Source organism: Phaseolus vulgaris, chromosome 2, assembly GCF_000499845.2.
Source record: "Phaseolus vulgaris cultivar G19833 chromosome 2, P. vulgaris v2.0, whole genome shotgun sequence".
Taxonomy (NCBI): Eukaryota; Viridiplantae; Streptophyta; class Magnoliopsida; order Fabales; family Fabaceae; genus Phaseolus; species Phaseolus vulgaris.
In genome coordinates, this window is record NC_023758.2 from 32,220,814 (window position 1) to 32,240,116 (window position 19,303).

General features: G+C 33.4%; 3 protein-coding genes across 3 annotated transcripts; 2 read left to right on the plus strand and 1 right to left on the minus strand.

Moving 5' to 3' along the window:
- Window positions 1-1,053: 1,053 nt before the first annotated feature.
- LOC137811508 (thioredoxin H-type) lies at window positions 1,054-3,517 on the plus strand. The gene is made up of 3 exons (XM_068613293.1): window positions 1,054-1,322; window positions 2,981-3,103; window positions 3,176-3,517. The coding sequence occupies exons 1-3, from the start codon at window positions 1,227-1,229 to the stop codon at window positions 3,317-3,319; spliced, it is 363 nt and encodes a 120-aa protein (XP_068469394.1). The 5' UTR covers window positions 1,054-1,226; the 3' UTR covers window positions 3,320-3,517.
- Window positions 3,518-5,564: 2,047 nt separating this feature from the next.
- On the minus strand, window positions 5,565-11,412 carry LOC137811507 (beta-galactosidase 3-like). The gene is made up of 19 exons (XM_068613292.1): window positions 10,937-11,412; window positions 10,751-10,846; window positions 10,542-10,654; window positions 10,364-10,430; window positions 10,136-10,228; window positions 9,859-10,002; window positions 9,516-9,604; window positions 9,332-9,437; window positions 9,152-9,239; window positions 8,813-8,931; window positions 8,542-8,706; window positions 8,194-8,378; window positions 7,761-7,870; window positions 7,563-7,672; window positions 7,152-7,262; window positions 6,953-7,066; window positions 6,664-6,866; window positions 6,242-6,578; window positions 5,565-6,139 (listed from the first exon to the last, which is right to left on the minus strand). Exons 1-19 carry the CDS (start codon window positions 11,114-11,116, stop codon window positions 6,011-6,013), a joined length of 2,559 nt encoding a protein of 852 aa, XP_068469393.1. The 5' UTR covers window positions 11,117-11,412; the 3' UTR covers window positions 5,565-6,010.
- Window positions 11,413-17,437: 6,025 nt separating this feature from the next.
- On the plus strand, window positions 17,438-19,303 carry LOC137811509 (ribosomal RNA small subunit methyltransferase, mitochondrial). Its single transcript, XM_068613294.1, has 2 exons — window positions 17,438-17,960; window positions 18,082-19,303. Exons 1-2 carry the CDS (start codon window positions 17,625-17,627, stop codon window positions 18,763-18,765), a joined length of 1,020 nt encoding a protein of 339 aa, XP_068469395.1. The 5' UTR covers window positions 17,438-17,624; the 3' UTR covers window positions 18,766-19,303.

The following is a 19,303-nucleotide window of genomic DNA, read 5'->3' on the forward strand; positions in this document are numbered from 1 at the left end:
TATTTTCTGAAGTCTTTCCAGATTTCTACTCTGTCCTCTAATTGTAGCTTTCTATAGTCTATACTATCTAATTAAATTGATTTACTTATTTATTTAGCAAACTAAGATTAAAAATTATTGCAATATCTCAATGTTATATGTTTATTAATATTATTTTTAACTATTTTATATAATATTTTTTAAACCAAATTTTAAATGAGTTCAATTTTTATTAAATGCATAAAAATTGGATCTTATGTTTACAAAATTTATGACCATTTAAGGTAGAAACGATGCATTTATTTATTTTTTTCATTTTGATTAAAATCCACAAAAAATATTTAGGAAAATATATAAAATTCGGATAAGATATGCCTATTTAAGGTAAAAACACCTACTTTTATTTATTTTTTATTAATTAAATAATACAAAAGGCCAAAATGATAGAGAAAATAAAACGCTTTAATTTTGTTATTCACCCAGATAAATCTAAAAAAATGCACGCGTGTTCCAAAGCAAAATATTGGGTTAAAAAAAACTTTCATATACATACGTATACGTGTATATATATATACCCATTTATTTTTAATACAAAGTATATTAACACATTTTTATTGTTAATATTATTACTTTAAAAAACAAAAGTTACAACTTGAAAAAATACTTGTAATAAAAAATAAGTGAATGTGCACAAACAAATATTTACAAAAAAAATCACTTTTTAAGATTTTTTTTATAAACTGTAATTATAATAATAATTTTTCTATAATATACTCAACGTGCAGCATCTAACGTAATATTAAGTTAAGAGATTTGAAAAAAATTACAACAAAATAAAAAATAAGCAAATTACATGATATAGTTATAGAACAAGCACGACTCAATTAATTGTTTATTTGGAAAATATTTTGTGACAAAAGAATTCAAAATTTCAAGAAGCTGTGCACTTAATTCGAAATCCAAACCGTGAAGGATGAATTTTTTTTTGTATCTGAGAAACGGAAAGCACCAATAAAATTAATTGGGCAATTTAATTTTTATTTCGTATGCACAGAAAAAACATAGTCGGTGGCAAAGTGGTAAATAATGAGAAAAGCGAACCCATTTTGGCGAGAGTGGATACCCATGCGCCTTGCTTATTTAAAGTTGTGACACAGCAGCGGCTATGTCTTTGTATTTTATTTGATATTCATATTGAAATTTGTAACCGTCGAAGGTTTCTTTCTGAGAAAATAAGGATTGAGAGAATGGCCGGCGCATCAGAAGAGGGACAAGTCATTGCCTGCCACACCGTTGAGGCATGGACCGAACAACTCCAAAAGGGCAATGATTCCAAGAAACTCGTATGTATCAATCAACTCATTAATCTTTTGCCAAAAAAAATAAAAATCAACTCATTAATCTTAATTACTTTTAATATATGCATGGATCCATCGATCTCAATTTTTGCTATGATTCTTAATTTGTTTTGTTTTTGTTGTCATCTTCACATCATGCATTGGACTCTATAGCTTACGTCTCATATATGGCTTTATTAATAAATTGTTTGAAGCGTCATCCTTGGATTTGATCTGAGCTTAACTTTGCTGTTATTTTATTGTTGTTATATTTTGATTCGGCCTTCATTGGTTTTGAAACTCGACTAAAAGAGTATTCTGGAAAAAAGTTCTGTTTTTTATTGCTTTGGGGAGAATATATATGTTTCTCTGAATCCAATGAGGACGAAAGAAACTGTGGAGGACTCTACTGATTTTATTTTTAATCATCAATTCTATATTAGTTTATTAATACATGCCCTTGTTAATCTTAGGTTTTTCATTGACTGTGTGAAATTGCACTTTTCTTACACTCTGTGTGTGCAGGATTATATAATGATTTGTTTTTACTGTTTTTGCACACTATACTCATGAGAATTATAACTTTTTTTGTAAACATGTGAGTTTGGATTTTAAAATTGATTTTGAATTAAATTAATTGGGTTTTCTGGATCTTGAGTGCTATGTATATCAGATTTACCAAAAAAGTCTTGTGGTAATCAAATTGAATCGTGTACCATTTATGTTAACCTTGCATTGTAAACACTACTAATCAAACGCTATGGATTAATTTGTTATCAACGGCTTGATATTATTAAGCTTTGAAATCAGTCTTCCTCACTTTGTCTTTTTGCAAGATCTGTGAGATATAAGAATTGTGGGGGAATTCCATTTATGTAAGAGTTACGATTTTTTCACAACCATAAGGTGATGAGATGTGTGGAGAAGAAAATAAGAAAGAGAGGAAACGTGGTGAGAGATGTTAAAAGAAGAAATGAAATGGCGACAAAACCTTAATAGTGAATATGAAAATACACTGAAATAAAATATTTCATGTTATATTAACTAATAAAATGTGAGAAACAAAATTCAATTTGAGAAGTTTTGATTTGTTCTGCCGTGGCGGTAGCAGATGACCAGCAATTGAAATTGTTGTCAGGATTTGAAAGAGTAATGAACTGTTCGGTTGTTGTTTTTCTGTTTATGAAGTAATCTGCAACAGTGCAATTAAGCAGCATGTATGTAATTTCTGCAGTAAACATGTTAATTACAGACTTGATATATACATATAAACATTATATCTAACTTTCATTCTTTATTTGGTTATTGAAATTTGTTAGTGTATATTATCTGTTAAAATAATTATTTCGTTATCATCTGATTCTTCTTGGATAGTCTATTTCAACAGGGTATGGTTCGCCTATACCCTTATATTTTAACATAATCATGCATTGCAAACTTCAATCTGCAGTACCCTACAAGCAGTTCTAATCATTTACATATGTAGCTATCATTATCATATAACTAATGACAGAACCTGTAAAAAGTTTCATAGATTCTCTAATTGGAATTGAAAATTTTCACCTTAACAGGTCCAAAATATGTGAGTTTTATCTTATAAAAATGTGTGATATTGTAGTTATATTTCACTGGTAATCATGCTATTACATTTGTAATTATGTCAGATTGTTGTGGATTTTACTGCTTCTTGGTGTGGACCATGCCGTTTCATTTCTCCATTCTTGGCTGAGCTGGCTAAGAAGTTTACAAATGTCGTATTTCTGAAGGTGGATGTAGACGAATTGAAGGTAAAAATAAAATAATCACACAGTTATGTTTATTCGTTTAGAGAATAATGATAAATAATTTGTTGATTGCAGAGTGTTGCTGAAGATTTTGCTGTTGAGGCAATGCCAACTTTTGTGTTTGTGAAAGAGGGAACTCTTCTGGGCAAAGTGGTGGGAGCAAAGAAGGAAGAATTGCAGCAGACAATAGAGAAACATGTGGCTGCATCTAGTGCTTAATCTTTTCTCATCTCAGTAGTTTACTTTGGTTCCAAGACATTTATGCTTTGGTCTTTATATTTTACAACCTTGTACTAGACTTTATTTTGGTATTTTTGCTATTGCACAATGTACCTTTTTACTCTGTCATCTATTTCTGAATAGCAACTGGTGCTTTGTTTCAGTCTTAAATAATAGTGGATGGTGTTATATCATGAATCATGATTACACAGGCTCTCCTGATTTTACATTGGCAATTCTATTGACTGAGATATATTTTTATTTAAAACTTAACATGATTCAATTATAATTGAGTTTGAGAAGAATAAATTATTAAAAAGTTATTTTCAACAAATTTAAAATAAGTATTTTCAATGTTTATTAATTTTTACATAAATTCTTAAATATTATAAGAATCTCATCTATTTTCGTATCAACATCTTTTACACTAATTAAGTATCATTAGATGGTGACAGTCCACCCACCCAATATAAACAACTAAGATGTGAAAAATCCAGTAGTAATGATGAGTCTAAGTTATGTGACGTAGAAATGTGATGATATATAAATAAGTTAATTATGATTAAGAGTGAGAATCAATAAAAATCTATATTATTATAGTAAACAAGATAATACAATACTAGAGGACTTAATATTTTAGAGGAAAATGAAAAATTTGATCCACTCATGAAATTGATTTGGAGTTATAAAAAGACGAAAACAATTTCATGATAAATGTGAAAACCCCAATTGTAGCATTGACGAGTTACCTTTTTATTCAATAAAAAAAGGTAAACTAAATATCTTATATATTTTTAATATTATGGTTTACTAGTTTCATAAACAATTTTTTTTATCGTATTCTATTTATTTAATTCATTATACTTCCCTCTAGATCATCTTTAACTATTATTATATAGTTGTATTGTTATACTACAATAGTTTTTTTATGCATTCACATGTGAAATTCGATTCTTTTATTTTTACTTAAAAAATTAAATAAAATGTTTTTCTAAGAAAAAAAATGTGTAGTTTTAGTTAAAAGTTTACTAAATTATCTATTTTCTCAACATACTCATCATCATCATTTTCTAACAAAATTACAATATTACGCATTCAATAAGTGCACTACATTCTAATTATTATTAATGCAGGGTGGAAAAAAAACTTTGCACAAGTAGAAATGCATAGTGGGATCAACGACTTTACACCAGAGTATGTGCATGGTGGGATCTTCACCATTCCACCATAAGAGAATGTTATGTAAAACCTTGTATTAATTGCATGCAGGAAAGAAGTGTTTTACAAAGAAAAGTAACATGTATAAATAGAGTTGCAGAAAGAAAATAGAGAGCATAAAGAGAAGAAAAAACATAAAACATAAAAGGTAAAACGTAAAACAATTATATTTACAATAGTTTCCCTCACCATGGATATCAAGGATACCAAGCTTGGATATTTTTTCAATTTTTTTGGTTTAGGGGACTTGTTAAATATATCAGCAAGTTGTTGAGCGAAATAAATGGGAAGAAGATGAAACAATTTGGCTTGAAGTTTCTCACGAACAACATGCAAATCGATTTCAATATGTTTCAATAATTTTCTGTTTTCTATTGTGTTCTCTTCATTCGATTTGGTGGAAATAATTATACAGGAACTAAATAAACAAACCAAAAAGTCATTTCTTGTCCTATTTTATATAAGAAATAGAATTAAATGGATGCGTCTTCTTTATCATAAACTCATTATTAAAAAATTAAGCATTGACTCGTTTTAAAATGTATTAATTCATTATTAATCTATTATGAAATATGAGCCAATATGCATATATTCATTAAGTCTATTGACAATAAAATTAAATTTATGACATTATTATTTAAAACCGGCTAACTTGGCATATTATTATTTTGTTTCTTACATGGTTTCTAATATAACAAATATTCTCCCAATAAATAAATAACTTACGTCTCTTTCAATGAATTTTTATAAAAAATATTTTTAGGAAAAATAAAGTTAAAAATTCCATAAATTCAAATTAATAATAGATATATATTAATTCATAAAAAATATTTAATTACTCTCAATTTATACTTTTAATAATTCATATATAAATTAGTTTTAACTTGAGGAGAGGTTTTTTTTTCTCATAAAAATGTTTAAACGCTCGTCCACGTGAGCCCTAATGCACGGCACTTACAAATCTATGTCTGACAGACATTGGTAGATGGTGCAACATAAAGGCAAAAAGAAAGAATAGGACACAAAGTGCAAAGAACAATAAACTATTAGTAAACGTGGTTGAGAGAATGGTTACAGTAGGATCCGCTCCTAACTTAAACCTGATTTGGAGTTTAATTTACCCACAAACTAAAACCAAAAAACTAACATCACACAAACCAAAGTGCCTATGGTTCCCCTGCCTATAGTTAAAACTTTGAAGGCAGGGAACTACTACTTAAAATTCACACACAAGTGTCCAAATTTTGGACTCTTGGTTTAAAACTCTCTCCTATCCAATAATCACTAATTTATACAATTCCGTTGTCACATCACTCCATAAAAATCATAACCCTTGTGCCTTCGGCACCAACACAGAATGTAGTTACTCTCCCCAAAACAACTATGGCACTTAACTTTACCTATACTATTACTGTTCTTGAGTTTTTCTTGTTAAGTCTCTGCAGATTGCACGTAAAATGTGCTTTTAACCATTCATCCCCTCCACTTGGTTGGAGCGCAAACAGCTTCAACTGTTAACCTCTTCAGCACATTTGGACAAGGGTCATGCCCAAAGTTACTGTTTGATACAGTGACCGTGCATCTGGGCTTTCCTATACATTTCTGAGATAAATAACAAAGAACATTAGTTGTGGAATCTATCGCCCATAGAAAAACTTATTACAAAGTTGATGAGTCGGATTAAGAAATGAAGTTGGGGAGTACCTTCTCTAAGATGGAATAGGAAGAAGGAGAATGACAAACTCCTTGCTCATAACTTCCACAGGTCCCCAAAGGAGTTCCAAAGCTTGCAAATTTAATGGAAGAGATGGTTTGGCCAGAACTGCAATGCAAGTGAACTTTGGGGGGATGGAACTCTTCTGATTTCCCATAGCTCTCAATGTGCCAATTCCTAACATTAGACTGGAACTCAGACACATCAGCGCAGACACTGCTCACTGATCTCTTTGCAAGTGAAATCTTTGAAGGATCTCCCCCAAGTTCCTCAAAAACAACTAGCAGATTATGATTTGGCTTCAACCAAGATCGAGGTACATGGTACCTGAAATATTTAGTGCCAAATATAAGGGACTCTGGCCTGACAGAGCCACGCATTACCTACAATGTCGACAAAAAATAATACTTACCACCGCTGGGTTGGTTGGCCACAACCAACCTGGCACTTTGGAGGTCTGAAGGTGCCTGCATAGCTGCAACCCTTGCAATCACCAGCAGCTAGAGCAGTCCAGTATCTTCCAATGCTCAGTCCATTAATCCATATTTGACCTTTACCCATACCCTCCATGTCCAATGCCAACGGCTCATCTCCATCTGGAGCATCAAAATAAGTCTGCAAATATACCAATAAATTTTATCATTTTCTATGGCCAAGAATTGGTTTCCACGAACCTTAAGCACATTTCTGTTTATTTTTACCTTGTGCCATGTCAGTGGTTGATTTTTGTCTGAAACTAATGCCGACTGCATCCACTCTACAGAAGTGATACCATTTGGAGATGCAAGATTCATGGCCTCTCCTTTCAGCCCAACCTGTTTAAAAAGTGGGCATGTCTTGATAAAAAAAAAATCCTTTGTAACCAAGACAACTCAATAAACTGAAGTAAGACTAACCAACCTGATAATTCCATTTCTGCCAAGATAAATCCCACTTTCCTTGGTCAAGTCCCCGCAGTACAACTGGACCAAGGATTCCTGTGTTCCAAGTCTCAAAATGTCCTCCCACGTTCTATTACAACACATCCGAAAATAATGATTTAATCATTAACACACAAAAGAATAAAGCCTTTATAATCAAAGCTGAGACAACTATAGGAGAACGAGTGGACACGGTGACAACTCGCTCGATTAAAAGAAGGTTAGAAGATCTTTCATAAGAAAACTCAAGGAGAAACCATACAAAATAAACAAAAGTAAACCTTAAACGTTTTTTCTGAAATATTAGCTTTTGACATTGGATTGCATCGATCGATACTTGGATGTTGTAGGATTTTTTCTGGAAAGTAAAGGTGGAAAAAAAGAGACTTACAGGAAGTCCAACAGCAACACTGAGCAGAGCTATTCTGTTTGTTCCAGCACGGAGGTTTACTGGGCCAATATATCTGAATCTCCTATCCTCCCGTGTTCCAAAGGCAGAACCTGTTTTCAATCATATTTATCATGCCTCCTTTGATTTGACTATTAACATGGAAAGAAGATCTAGTTAAGAAGGAAGCAGACTACACACCTGAAAGTTGACCATTGATAAAAACATGCACGGCATGGCCCGTGGATTGAACAACGAGAGAGGGTAGTTCGCCTCCTCGGAGAAAAGATTCCGATGAACCTATATCAACACTAGAAAAATAGACATGAAATAATTAGTAGGGTAAAAATGGTTTCTAAACATTTAGTAGCAGGATCCTATGAGAGATTCCATTAAATGTCAAAGTCATCCCATAATGTCAATTCCGTACTAAGTATCTACAAAATTAACCATTTTTTTTTAATTGCCAATGCAAGTAACCTGCTAATTGAAAAATGAACATAGAGAATTGTTAAGCAAGAGGACTACATACTGGTCACAATGTCAATATGTGGTGGGTGGAATTAAAACACAAGATTGGCAAAGTGGCTTAATTAAGAAGCAAGCCTAATCAAATTTAGAAAATCAAGCTTACCTAGTTATATACCAAAGATAATCACTTGTATCCCGTGTTACATTTAGCTGTTCCAGGAGACCAGAAGCAGTGATTGCAATTGCAGAGCTGTCATCAAGAGAAGAAACGTCTTCATCAAATCTCTCCCATGATAACATATGAGTATTTGTCGGCAGCATTTGCATCTGAGATGTTTGTACTCCAACCTAACAGAGGAGAAGATGAATTTAGTGGCTTTATACAATTTAAAATTGTTGAATACCATTGATGACGATATTGAAGGGGAATAAATTGTGTGCTAGGAAGCATAACGGTGACCCCAGAGTACCAAAGGAATATGATTTTAAATCCCAGACTTTTGTTACATACTTTGGCTGTATTGAAAACAGCATTTCTGCAATCAGGAAGGATGCTGATGGACCACGGAGGTAAGTTATAGTGCATATTGTTGAACATCACTCTAACAGAAGATTTTGTATCATAGTTTGAGAGGAATGCGGCACAGTCTCCAGATTTTGTTGAGTATACATAAGCCTGGGAAAAAGAGAATATTCACTAGGGTCGGTAAAGGAAGCTGTGGCACAGTGAAGAGAGAGAGAGAGAGAGAGAGAGAGAGAGAGAGAGAGAGAGTATGTTAAACCTGTTGATAGTTCCCCAATGAAGTAACAGCTGGGTCAGTTGAAATTAAAGCCGGCTCACACATCTTCATAGCCTTATGAAGATCCTTCAGATGACCATACTTGGGTTGCCTAATCAAACCTATCATTTTTGTTTAACAAATGTATTCAGTAAAATAATCAGTAATATAGTATGGGGGTAATGTTGGAACTACGAATGAATGCAGTTAGAGAGTGATACTTCAGACCAGTGAACAAGTGTTTCGGACGTAAAATTGTTGATATAGATGTAATTGAAGCAGCTAAATAAAAAGGCAGCCATAGCCAGCAGTTACATAAATTACAAAAGTTTCAGTTCTCACCATATTCATCCAGTGGAGCATCATAATCATAACTTGTAGTGATGAAAGGGCCTCCAGCTGTTCGGCCAAAATTGGTTCCCCCATGATACTACACGAGCAAAGGAAAGTTACCAGAGTAAATGCTGTTGTCCCATCTTCATTATCAATTTCTAAATTGAGTTAGTGGATAAGAAAACCAACCATGTAGTAGTTTACAAAAGATCCTCCTTTCTGTATGAATCGGGCAACTGCAAATGCCAAATCCTGAACAGGTCTTTCATGAATTGAACCTCCAAATTCAGAAAACCTTCATATTTGAGAGTAAAAATTATACAAGCTCGTTTCTTTAATTCCAAACTTAGAGAGTAACAATAAAAATGATTACCAGCCACTCCAAGCCTCAGTCCAAATTGAAGGCTTATAGGGTTTATTAGGAGTAAAATAATCACAGTAAAAGCCATTGCATGTGTTTATCTGCCATTAAAAGGAAACAAACAGATATATGAATCACATTCCTGAACATGCAAGGTTCTTGAATAGAAAAGGTTGGGGCTACAAAGCGTTGGATGCTCATTTTTTATATAATAATAATAGCAACAATAATAATAACAACAACAATAGAATCAATAGAATCAAAGTACAAAAATGTGTTGATGGTACATTTTGACCTCAGCATGTTATACTACCGTACATAACTTTCAAGAAGAAGGAGGAATGAGAATGCTCACCACAGGATCTGGTGCGTCATCTTCCTTGCACATCACCCAGGGGACCCCCGTTCCCGTTTCAATAGCCATTTTTGCAGCCCAGTTCACATAATTTTGGCCAGCAGGTCCAAGTAATTTACTCTGTGCCCCATACTCATTCTCAATCTGAAATAGCATAATGTACATATTTCACTATTATTATAGCCACTTGGTCAGATCTAAACTGAAAAGTCTACAGCCAGTAGTGGCTGAAGATAAATACACAAAAAGCAAGTAAGGAATGGAGGCTAAACAACACCTGAGAGAGTATGATAGGGCCACCCTGAGATTCATAGAGACGTTCACTCTTCATCATTCCCACAATCTTCTCGGTGAACCCTTGCATTGCCCTCTGCAACGCCGTTCACGGGTCATCAACAAAACCATTTCAGTTGAAAGAAATTCCATACTTTCCTTTAGTTAGTTAAAGTAATGAAAATCGATTTTGGTGTGTGTACATGCGGGCGCACGCGCTAGAGAGACTTACCTTGAAAGGTTCATTGTCTGTTCTAAAGCTGATGCCCGGAACATACTTGAGCCAAACAGGAAATCCTCTGCACATTACGAGAGAAAATCATTAAAGGTATCGAACACGCCCCCACAAGGCCAAAACCTCGGGTTAGAAACAAACAACACAAAAGGGTGTGAAATTTTTTTCAAGGTACCCGAAGTTCCATTCTGCACAGACATAAGGTCCAATGCGAAGATGAGCATATAGCCCCGCTTTCTGTATTGTCTTCACGAACCTCACCAGATCGTACCTTCCTTCAAAGTTGAACTGAAACAAATTGCGTTAATAGAGAACAGAGATAATAAACCTCAATTGCAACAAGAAAAAAAAAATTAAAGAACTGAAAGAGTGTTAGTGAAATACATTGCCAGGAGAAGGCTCGTGAACATTCCAAAAGACGTAGGTTTCAATGACGTCTAGACCTCCTTCTTTAGCCTTGTAAATCAGATCTTCCCACATCTACACAGGAAAAAAAAAACAGTAAACAAGGCAAAGTTTGTTTGGCCAAACAAGAAAACAAAATTATAGGAAATGGAAGAAGAAAACTACATCTGGGGTACTTCTGGGGTAATGTATAGAGCCAGAAAAAAGGAGTCTCCTTTGGCCATTGATGAGAATGGCCTTTCTGTCGTAGGTAACAGTACAGTGAACCCACTCCAGCTGAACACCCAACCACAACGCCAAACAAAACAATGCAAACTGCATTTTGGAAACTGAGGTGGTTTCCATGCTTTCCCCACCACTGACGAAGACAATGGAGAAAGGAGAATGCTAAGAGAGAGAGAGAAGAAAGAAAAGGTGGAGTGGGTGTGTTGGTTTGAGTGTATGGTTTTGGTATCCAAGGAGAAAGAGAAAGAGAGAGAGAGTAGTGAGGTTAATAAACTCACTCTGCCCAGTGTTAAGTGCTGAGTATACCATTTTATACAAGACGTAACACAAAACAGCTTTTTTTCACAGACTCATTCGTAGCCACAGGTGTCAAGGACACCGCTGCGAGCGTGGTTCCGTGCGACCAACCAATGCTCGAAAGTAATAATAATAATTATGTAATAATAATGTACCTATCCGTATGTCTATTCTCTATGCCAAACAACCATAACACAGAGAATGTGATCTAAATAAATACCGCTACGGCAACAACTCTGTAATTAAATGCACGAAATATTCAATATTTACAGTTTATTTTAAATTAAACCACTCAACTAAATAAATGTAAGAAATTACCTTTATTATCCAACAAGACTGATTGTAGTAATCTTATTTTCAGTTGATAAGCAGCAAACCCTGAAGTTCGTTTGGCGCATAAAAAGTGGTGCTGGTTCGTTACCAAATATTAACATCGTGCCGCAATACATGAAACCGTTATTTCTCATACTATGTTTATCGTGTAGAGCTTAACATAGAATTAGTAATAGTAATACAATAATAGAATACAGCAACAGTGGGTTTGGTTTGATGAGTGAGTGGATGAATGCGACATTTATGAGCAATCATGACCCATACATGAGTGGCGATTTCATGTGAACCCAAACCCTTTTTCCTTTACCTTCTTGGTCCTTTTAATTGGTGATTTCATTTCATGTGAACCAACTGTGAGCCAACCCTTTACCCTATTGTCTTCAGAACAGCTATTTACCACTGTCACAGCTTCACAATGTTGTTGGCCAAAGCTATATACAACAAAATAAGGAATTACTATAACCATAACACACACAACCCTCTCGCCTTGGATACCATAGAAAAACAAAATCAAGCCTCGCCTTTTTTGTCAATTTCTTTACACTCTCCACTCATGCCAAATTCCTACTACCTTTACTTTTTTTGTCTCAACTTTTCCGCTAATGACCGAACCCTAAGGAAAAATTAAGTGAACGACACCACACGAGGACAACCTAACATTGTACTATGAGACATATCATGTAACATATTTCAACTGTAGATTACACAAACTGATACCATGTTCACACTTATTTTAATTTCAGTCCACTTTCAATATTTATATTCATATTTTATTTATTAACCTCTTATTCACTTGCTTGATAAATAATTTCTTATAAATATGAATTTCTATTATGTAATTTTCCCAACAATTTCTATCAAAGATTTTTTAATCTCTAATAATAAATAGTTCACTACTTAATATAAGAGGTTCAAGTATGTATTAAATAATTTTGTCCATCAAGTCACCATAACCAACCTTAACAAAAAGCAAAAGGCATGTACTAAAGAAATAAAGTAGTCCATTTTTATACGTGAAACGGGGTCGTATGGCCAAAAGGGAAAATTAAGCTAAATATAAAAAGGCATAAAATATTCCTTCGTTAATAATTTTGACAAAGTGGTAGTTCTAAGTGAATAAAGAAGTGTGAAGTCAAAATTTGACTATAATATTCTGTGTTCATGTTGTGAGTCAGTGCACATATTTTAGCAATTCTCTGGTGCTGGGTTACAAAGTGATTCAGAAACATCATATGCATCTCTATTAATAAAACAAGAGAAAAGATACAAGTTGATTGAACAGTAACTCAACTTTATGGTATTGAACAAGTTTTATCCACATATTACAAGAAAATATAATATCCTGCATAACAAAAAAAAAATCCAGCAAAATATGAATATCACCCTATCAACTGGGAACAATTCCTTAAACAGCTATATAAAACACTTACACTTTGCTAAATTATTAGATGAACCTAAAAATTATTAACTACTAAATTTTATGATACATATTAAAAAAGAATTATTAAAAAAAATTAATTTTAAAAACAAAAAATAATTAGTTATTATATTGACTAAATTAAATATTATTTTAAAATTTTAAAAATTATTAGTATTTAAAATAGTTTCTATTATTAGCTACTAAAGTTTTATGATACTAATTTATAAACAAGTTTATAAATTTTATTAATAATATAAATTATTTTATATACCAATAATTTTTTTTAAATTTTTAAAATAATATTTAATTTAATATAATGATTAATTATTTTTAAAATTGGTTCCTATTTAATGAGTTTTTATAGTGTTATTTTTTTTTGTTTTAAAATATTTTTTTACAGGTTTTGAAATCAAATTTAAAAATAAGTTACCCTGGGTAATAAATAAATAAAAATAAACTTATACAAATTAATTTAAATTTAAGAGATCAAGGTTCACTTGGTGATAAAAATGGAAGGGAGAAAGTGTTAAATTGTGAGTTTATATCTCTCCAGCAGATAAAAACTAGATGTTAATATAATTTTGAGTTCAACATTTGATCTTTTAATAAAATAGAAAATGATTGATGTTCATGATCTCATTCTAATGAAGCCAAATAGGGATGGTGTTGAGTTATTCTCTCACTGGGGGGACCTTGTTATTTATTTTGTACAGGTTTGGTTTGGGTGAATATCTTGGTCGCAGATAAAGAATTAAAGTTCGTTATTCGTTGATAGAATATTCACCTTTTTTTGCAAAAAGATAGAGAAAGCAAAAGTAACCTTTCAGCACTTGTGTTGTGCGGGTAGATGATCCCTTAAAATACTTTGTTTTAACCCATTATTTAAGCCATAAAAAAGTATTCTACCATGCATGTGCTCCTTAAATTAGGTTTAAGGTGTTGCGACCAACCCAAAGTGAGAGGTTACGAATGAGTAAATGTGGTTTATAAATATGGTTGGTTCTTCATGATATATGTCCCTGAAGCTGAAGCACCCACGTGGCCATGTTTTGTTCTCAACCCTCCCATAATCTCGTTTCACACTGTCGTTTACGATGTCCTAAATTCTTATTAATTACATTTGATGTTTCTCTAGTTTTTACTTGCTTTGGTGTTCATGTACAACGTTTAACGCCGAAAAGAACGGATTGAGATTGGAACTTTGTACGCTGATTTGGTCCACCCACTTCATAGCGCATAACTTGGACTTTCAAGTATACTCACACCATAATCCCACACTAATATACCATAATTAAGTTGAGTCTATGAGTCATACTTCATAGTATATAAATAGTCTCATTTGTGTGCATTATGAATGAAAACGAATAAAAAAACATGTTCTTCTGTTGATACTATAAAATAAATCATGCTTTTGTGTTATTCCTCCATAAATCTCGCTCCACCCACTTTGCTCCTGTGAAATATTCAATGATCACATTAAGATGCTCTCTAAAATCATAAAGTAACAACATTTTAAATGGTCTCCCACCCGTATACACTTTCATTTATCTTAAAATATTTTCAGATTTCTTTATATGCATCTTTAACACTTTCATAGAGCAAGATTATCTGTTGACATAATTATGTAAGCCATTTATTTTTAATAATAACATCAATTTCAAGTTTCAATAAGACTACAATTAGGGTTCCTCATGGAATCGTGGTAGTGTTTGCTTCAACTTTTTCATTTATTTTAGGTAAAAATTAATAAACTTATTTCTAATGTAAACAGGGTAAATGTAGTTTAAAAAATACTAAATTAACTTACGAAATTGAATGCTCTAGTTTCTCTTTGTGTATGGATTAATTGATGCGACGCTATTAATAGGGAATGAAATCAGTACAAACTCATAAGGTGAGTTAAAATCTTATAACGTGGTGAACTAAGATTTGAGTCTATGCTTGAAGATAAATAAACATTTAATATTTGATTATGTTTCAAACTAAATTATTTATATTTCAAGAAAGATATAAACTACTAAAGAATGAAGCGACTGTAAAATTAAACTAAAGTTATGATATAGTTTTATAAATATTTGAAATTAACCTTAAAGTAGCTCCTCATTATCCCCTATGGATGATGTAATTTATATTTAAAAGTGAGTATCCTTCATTATCTTGTAAAAAAACAGTATATCATTGTCAATGTTATGAATTATATGTTAATAGATTCAACCTTTACTGCATCCTAAATTATAGAAATTTCATTTCATTGTTTAATTATGTCCTGTGGATTTTATTATATATGGTAATTCAGTTATTTTATCTGGCCTTGAAATTTGTTTACTTATTTATCAACTTTTTTATAAGTAAGCAGAATATATATCATCACATTTTGAGAATAAGCAAGTTTTTACCACCAAATATATCTTGTCATGGAATTAAACAAATAGATTAGGTCCACTATTTCAGTCATATAAAGTGAGACATTCTATCCTTATGCTCCTTTGCTTGCCAAATACAATTAAAAACATGAAAAGATTCCTCACTTCATTCAATTAAATTTCAACATTAATTTAATATTTAATTCATTATACATTGCTTGCATAGGGTCATGAGTTCATTGCGTGGGGAAGTAAATCAAAGTAGAAAAAGAGATAAAATAAATACATGTAACCATATTTATGTGAATTAAAAAACATGTTTTACTAAGAATGATTTTTAAATAACTTAATTCTAACTTCACTACTATTAGTATTTAGTAAGTAGGTGGTTACTTAGCTTTTAGTATATTGAGGAAAGAGGGGAAAGTAACAGGAAGAAGAAGATCCAACAAAACCTGATTCAGTCTCGCTGCTGCGTTGGAACCTGTTTATGCTCATGGGACCCTGTCGCCGTTAATATAATCAATAATTAATTATGATTGGGCATTAGTCAAAACTCACAACTAACCTTATCTCTAATTTTTTTTCTAAAACTAAAATTCCAAGTATACATTTAAGTTATTAGCTAATGTTAATGGAGTATTAAAACACTTTGCACTTAGAAACGATAAAAGAAAAGTTTATCAATTAAGGATAAACAAAATCATTATTAACTAAGAATGACAGAGAATTTGAATAAAATCATTTTGGCACTCCACTGAGCAGTGAAATAGAGACCACAAAAATCATGTTGTTATTGTGTGTCGTAGAAAAGGATAACACAACTATGAGACAACAACCCGCATAGTCCTCCCCTAACCAAAGCAAGGAATCATTTTGGATTTCAAATGCTAAAACGAAGTACACATTCATAAAAGGGATTGAGAGCTTGAAACAATGATTGGTTCGTTTCATGCTTAGTTTAGTTTCTTCATTTTGATAGCAGAGCAGCACATTAGGTAGAGTTTGGTTCCAATCATTCGTATAAATATAGAGAAGCTGAGAGCTTGCAGTGATACCAAAGACAAGAAGATGACTCCAATGTTGTTGCATTATCAGCTCAAATACAAAGCCATCTGTGTCCCACAATACGCGTATGCAATGATGTATGGGACACATTCAGAAATCATATTTCCAAGCTTTTCATACGTGGCCCTTTGACCAGAGAAAGGACTAGGAGAATCATAATTGCTATCAAATCTGGTTCCACACCACACCTCAGTTTGACCTTCCAGAAACTATTAAGTAAGTAATTTATACACCTATTACATATTGGGCTTAGGTTGGTGAGGATCGAAGTGGATTTGCCCCTAAATCCAGAGACAGAAGAAATTTCACCTCCACAATTTCTAATTACACTCTCATATTAAAATCACCTTTTCTAGAAATCTTTTGGAAATAAACTTTTCATAATTTTAGGAACATGATTTCTAGAAAAGGATTTCCATAATAAGCTTTTCAGAACGAGTCAGAATATATGAGATGTTTTTCAGAATAAACTTTCTTTAATAGGATTTTTAGATCTTACGAAATACATTCTTGTTCCAGTACCAAAATACGTCCACATTGTTCAGAAGTCAAAGTCAATAACAGTTTATATACTATTTCTTCCTTTAATCTACCAAGACACCGTCTTTTAAAGATAAAACCATAACATAACATCGACCTCCAAAACAAATAATATCTTAAATACATATATTGAGCTTGGTGATGATGTTATATCTCATAGCTAAAGTCGAAACAATAAAACAAACTTCTAACCGAAACCCATCATTTTACTCTCTCTCTTCTTCTTACTTCTAAAAGAGTAAGCGGCAATGACAGCCGCAATGGTGGCATGGTGCAGTGAGGAAGTGTATTTTAGTAATTTTCTTCTTGTGGTATGGGGTGCAGAAGGAATAGGCCCAGAAGGAAATAGCGTTGATGGGCCTATGTAAGAAAGGAGCAAAGTAAGTTTGTATTTTACGTTGATGTTGGGAGATTAATGAAGGGAAAATGATACTTTTTTACAAGGTGTATATATATTTCACGGTTTAAAAATAAATATATATAATAAAAATTAAATGATAAAAATATAAAAATAATAATATTAAGAGTTATAATGTAATTTTACGAAAAATGTGAATTATTATCAATCTATTATTACCTTAATGAAGCATGTTGATGAGGGCGTACCATGTTTGGCGCCACCAGACGCGTAGTTGGGTTCATTCCTAGGAGGTTACGACCAGTGCGGCAAGTGCATGGAGATGGGGATGGCGAAGAGCGTTTACACTTTCACAAGAGCAAAGGTCAACACATTCTCATCAACCCTAGAGTTCTTGATACCATCGTTCGCAAATCCGCCATAAATCCAGCAGACACTGTCCTCGAAATCGGACCTGGCACAGGCAACCTCACCCTCAAGCTTCTCGAAGCCGCGCACAAGGTAGTAGCCTTCGAGATTGACCACCGCCTGGTCCAGGTTCTCGAGAAGCGTGTTCTTCAAAGTGGTCTCAAAGATAAGCTCAGGGTAAGCGTTGACTGACTCGACCACATATGATACCTTACACCTCACCCGTTTGATGAAATGCCTGAGCCAAAAAGTATAGAGTTAAGGAAGAAGGCGTAACACGTGGGTTTTGGTTTTGCAGGTTATTGAAAGAGATGCAATGAAAGCCCCGTTTCCGCGGTTTGATCTTGTTGTGGCCAACATTCCTTATCAGATATCGTCCCCTCTCGTGATCAAACTGGTGTATGGGTCGACGCCGTTTCGGAGTGCCACGCTTCTTCTTCAGAAAGAGTTCGCTCGAAGGTTAGTGGCTAATCCCGGTGACTCTGACTTTAGCCGGTTGTCGGTGAATGTGAAGCTTCTGGCTGATGTGGAGCATGTGATGGATGTAAGCAAGAGGGACTTTCTCCCTTCCCCCAAAGTTGATTCTTCTGTGGTCATAATCCGCCCTAAGCCTCAGGTTCCCAATGTGGATCTCCGTGAGTGGAGGGCTTTCACCTCGAGTTGTTTCAATAACCGTAACAAGACACTAGGGGCATCTTTTAAGAACAAGAGGAAAGTCTTTGAGTTGCTCAAAATCTCCAATGAAAACGATAAAGCTTCTTCCCACAAGGGTGATGATGCTGAAGATGATGGAGGCTTTACCTCGTTCAAGGAAAAGATTATTGGGGTGCTTAGAACGGGAGAGTTTGAAGATAAAAGGCCTGCAAAACTTTCTATCGAGGAGCTTCTGCATTTGCTCTCTTTGTTCAATCAAGCTGGCATTTATTTTGCATACCGTGGACATTTCAAGAGGGAAGATAGGTTTGATGCCGATGATGAATAGTGCACACTGCTGATATGTTTATCAACGGCTGTGTATAACATTATCATTGTTTCTTCTTTTTTACTAGAATGCAAGCCTTCTTCATTTGATAATATTTTTGAGAAAAAAATAATGCACGAGGGAGCTAGAAAGAGTATGGGAAGGGAGAAGAGTTAACACTAACCATTAAATCTGGCTTGATTGATCCAGACTGGTTTTACTTAGATAAAACATCAATATAGCATTGAAGGACCGAGATCAGCTCTTTGTATGCCTTCTCATGGTACTCCTAAAATATAAATGTATTTTAAAGATTGGGGTGCATTGGCCAAAGCCAGAAGCTGCAAATCAAACTTGTAGTACAGTTTATGGTAGTGAACAAGGGCAGTGCTTGTGTCTAAATGGGATTCAATTGAAGTTTTATAGCACAAGTTGAAACTAACTTCTGGCATCCTGGTGTTTAAGAAAGCTGTTGTACCTATAGGATCATGATAGAAAATGTGCATGTTTGTTTTCTGGTTTAAAATATTTGATCGCAAATAAACCTTTCTTTAGTGCA

Bases quoted from the DNA above. Each gene is read 5' to 3' on its own strand.
- LOC137811508 (XM_068613293.1), top strand. From the start codon at position 1,227: ATGGCCGGCGCATCAGAAGAGGGACAAGTCATTGCCTGCCACACCGTT. The intron at 1,323-2,980 runs GTATGTATCAAT...TAATTATGTCAG, and splicing joins GCAATGATTCCAAGAAACTC to ATTGTTGTGGATTTTACTGC. The intron at 3,104-3,175 runs GTAAAAATAAAA...TGTTGATTGCAG, and splicing joins TGGATGTAGACGAATTGAAG to AGTGTTGCTGAAGATTTTGC.
- LOC137811507 (XM_068613292.1), bottom strand. From the start codon at position 11,116: ATGGAAACCACCTCAGTTTCCAAAATGCAGTTTGCATTGTTTTGTTTG. The intron at 8,932-9,151 runs GTGAGAACTGAA...CAAAAATGATAG, and splicing joins TGCTCCACTGGATGAATATG to GTTTGATTAGGCAACCCAAG. The intron at 8,707-8,812 runs GTTTAACATACT...TCTTTTTCCCAG, and splicing joins CATTGGGGAACTATCAACAG to GCTTATGTATACTCAACAAA.
- LOC137811509 (XM_068613294.1), top strand. From the start codon at position 17,625: ATGTTTGGCGCCACCAGACGCGTAGTTGGGTTCATTCCTAGGAGGTTA. The intron at 17,961-18,081 runs GTAAGCGTTGAC...TTGGTTTTGCAG, and splicing joins GTCTCAAAGATAAGCTCAGG to GTTATTGAAAGAGATGCAAT.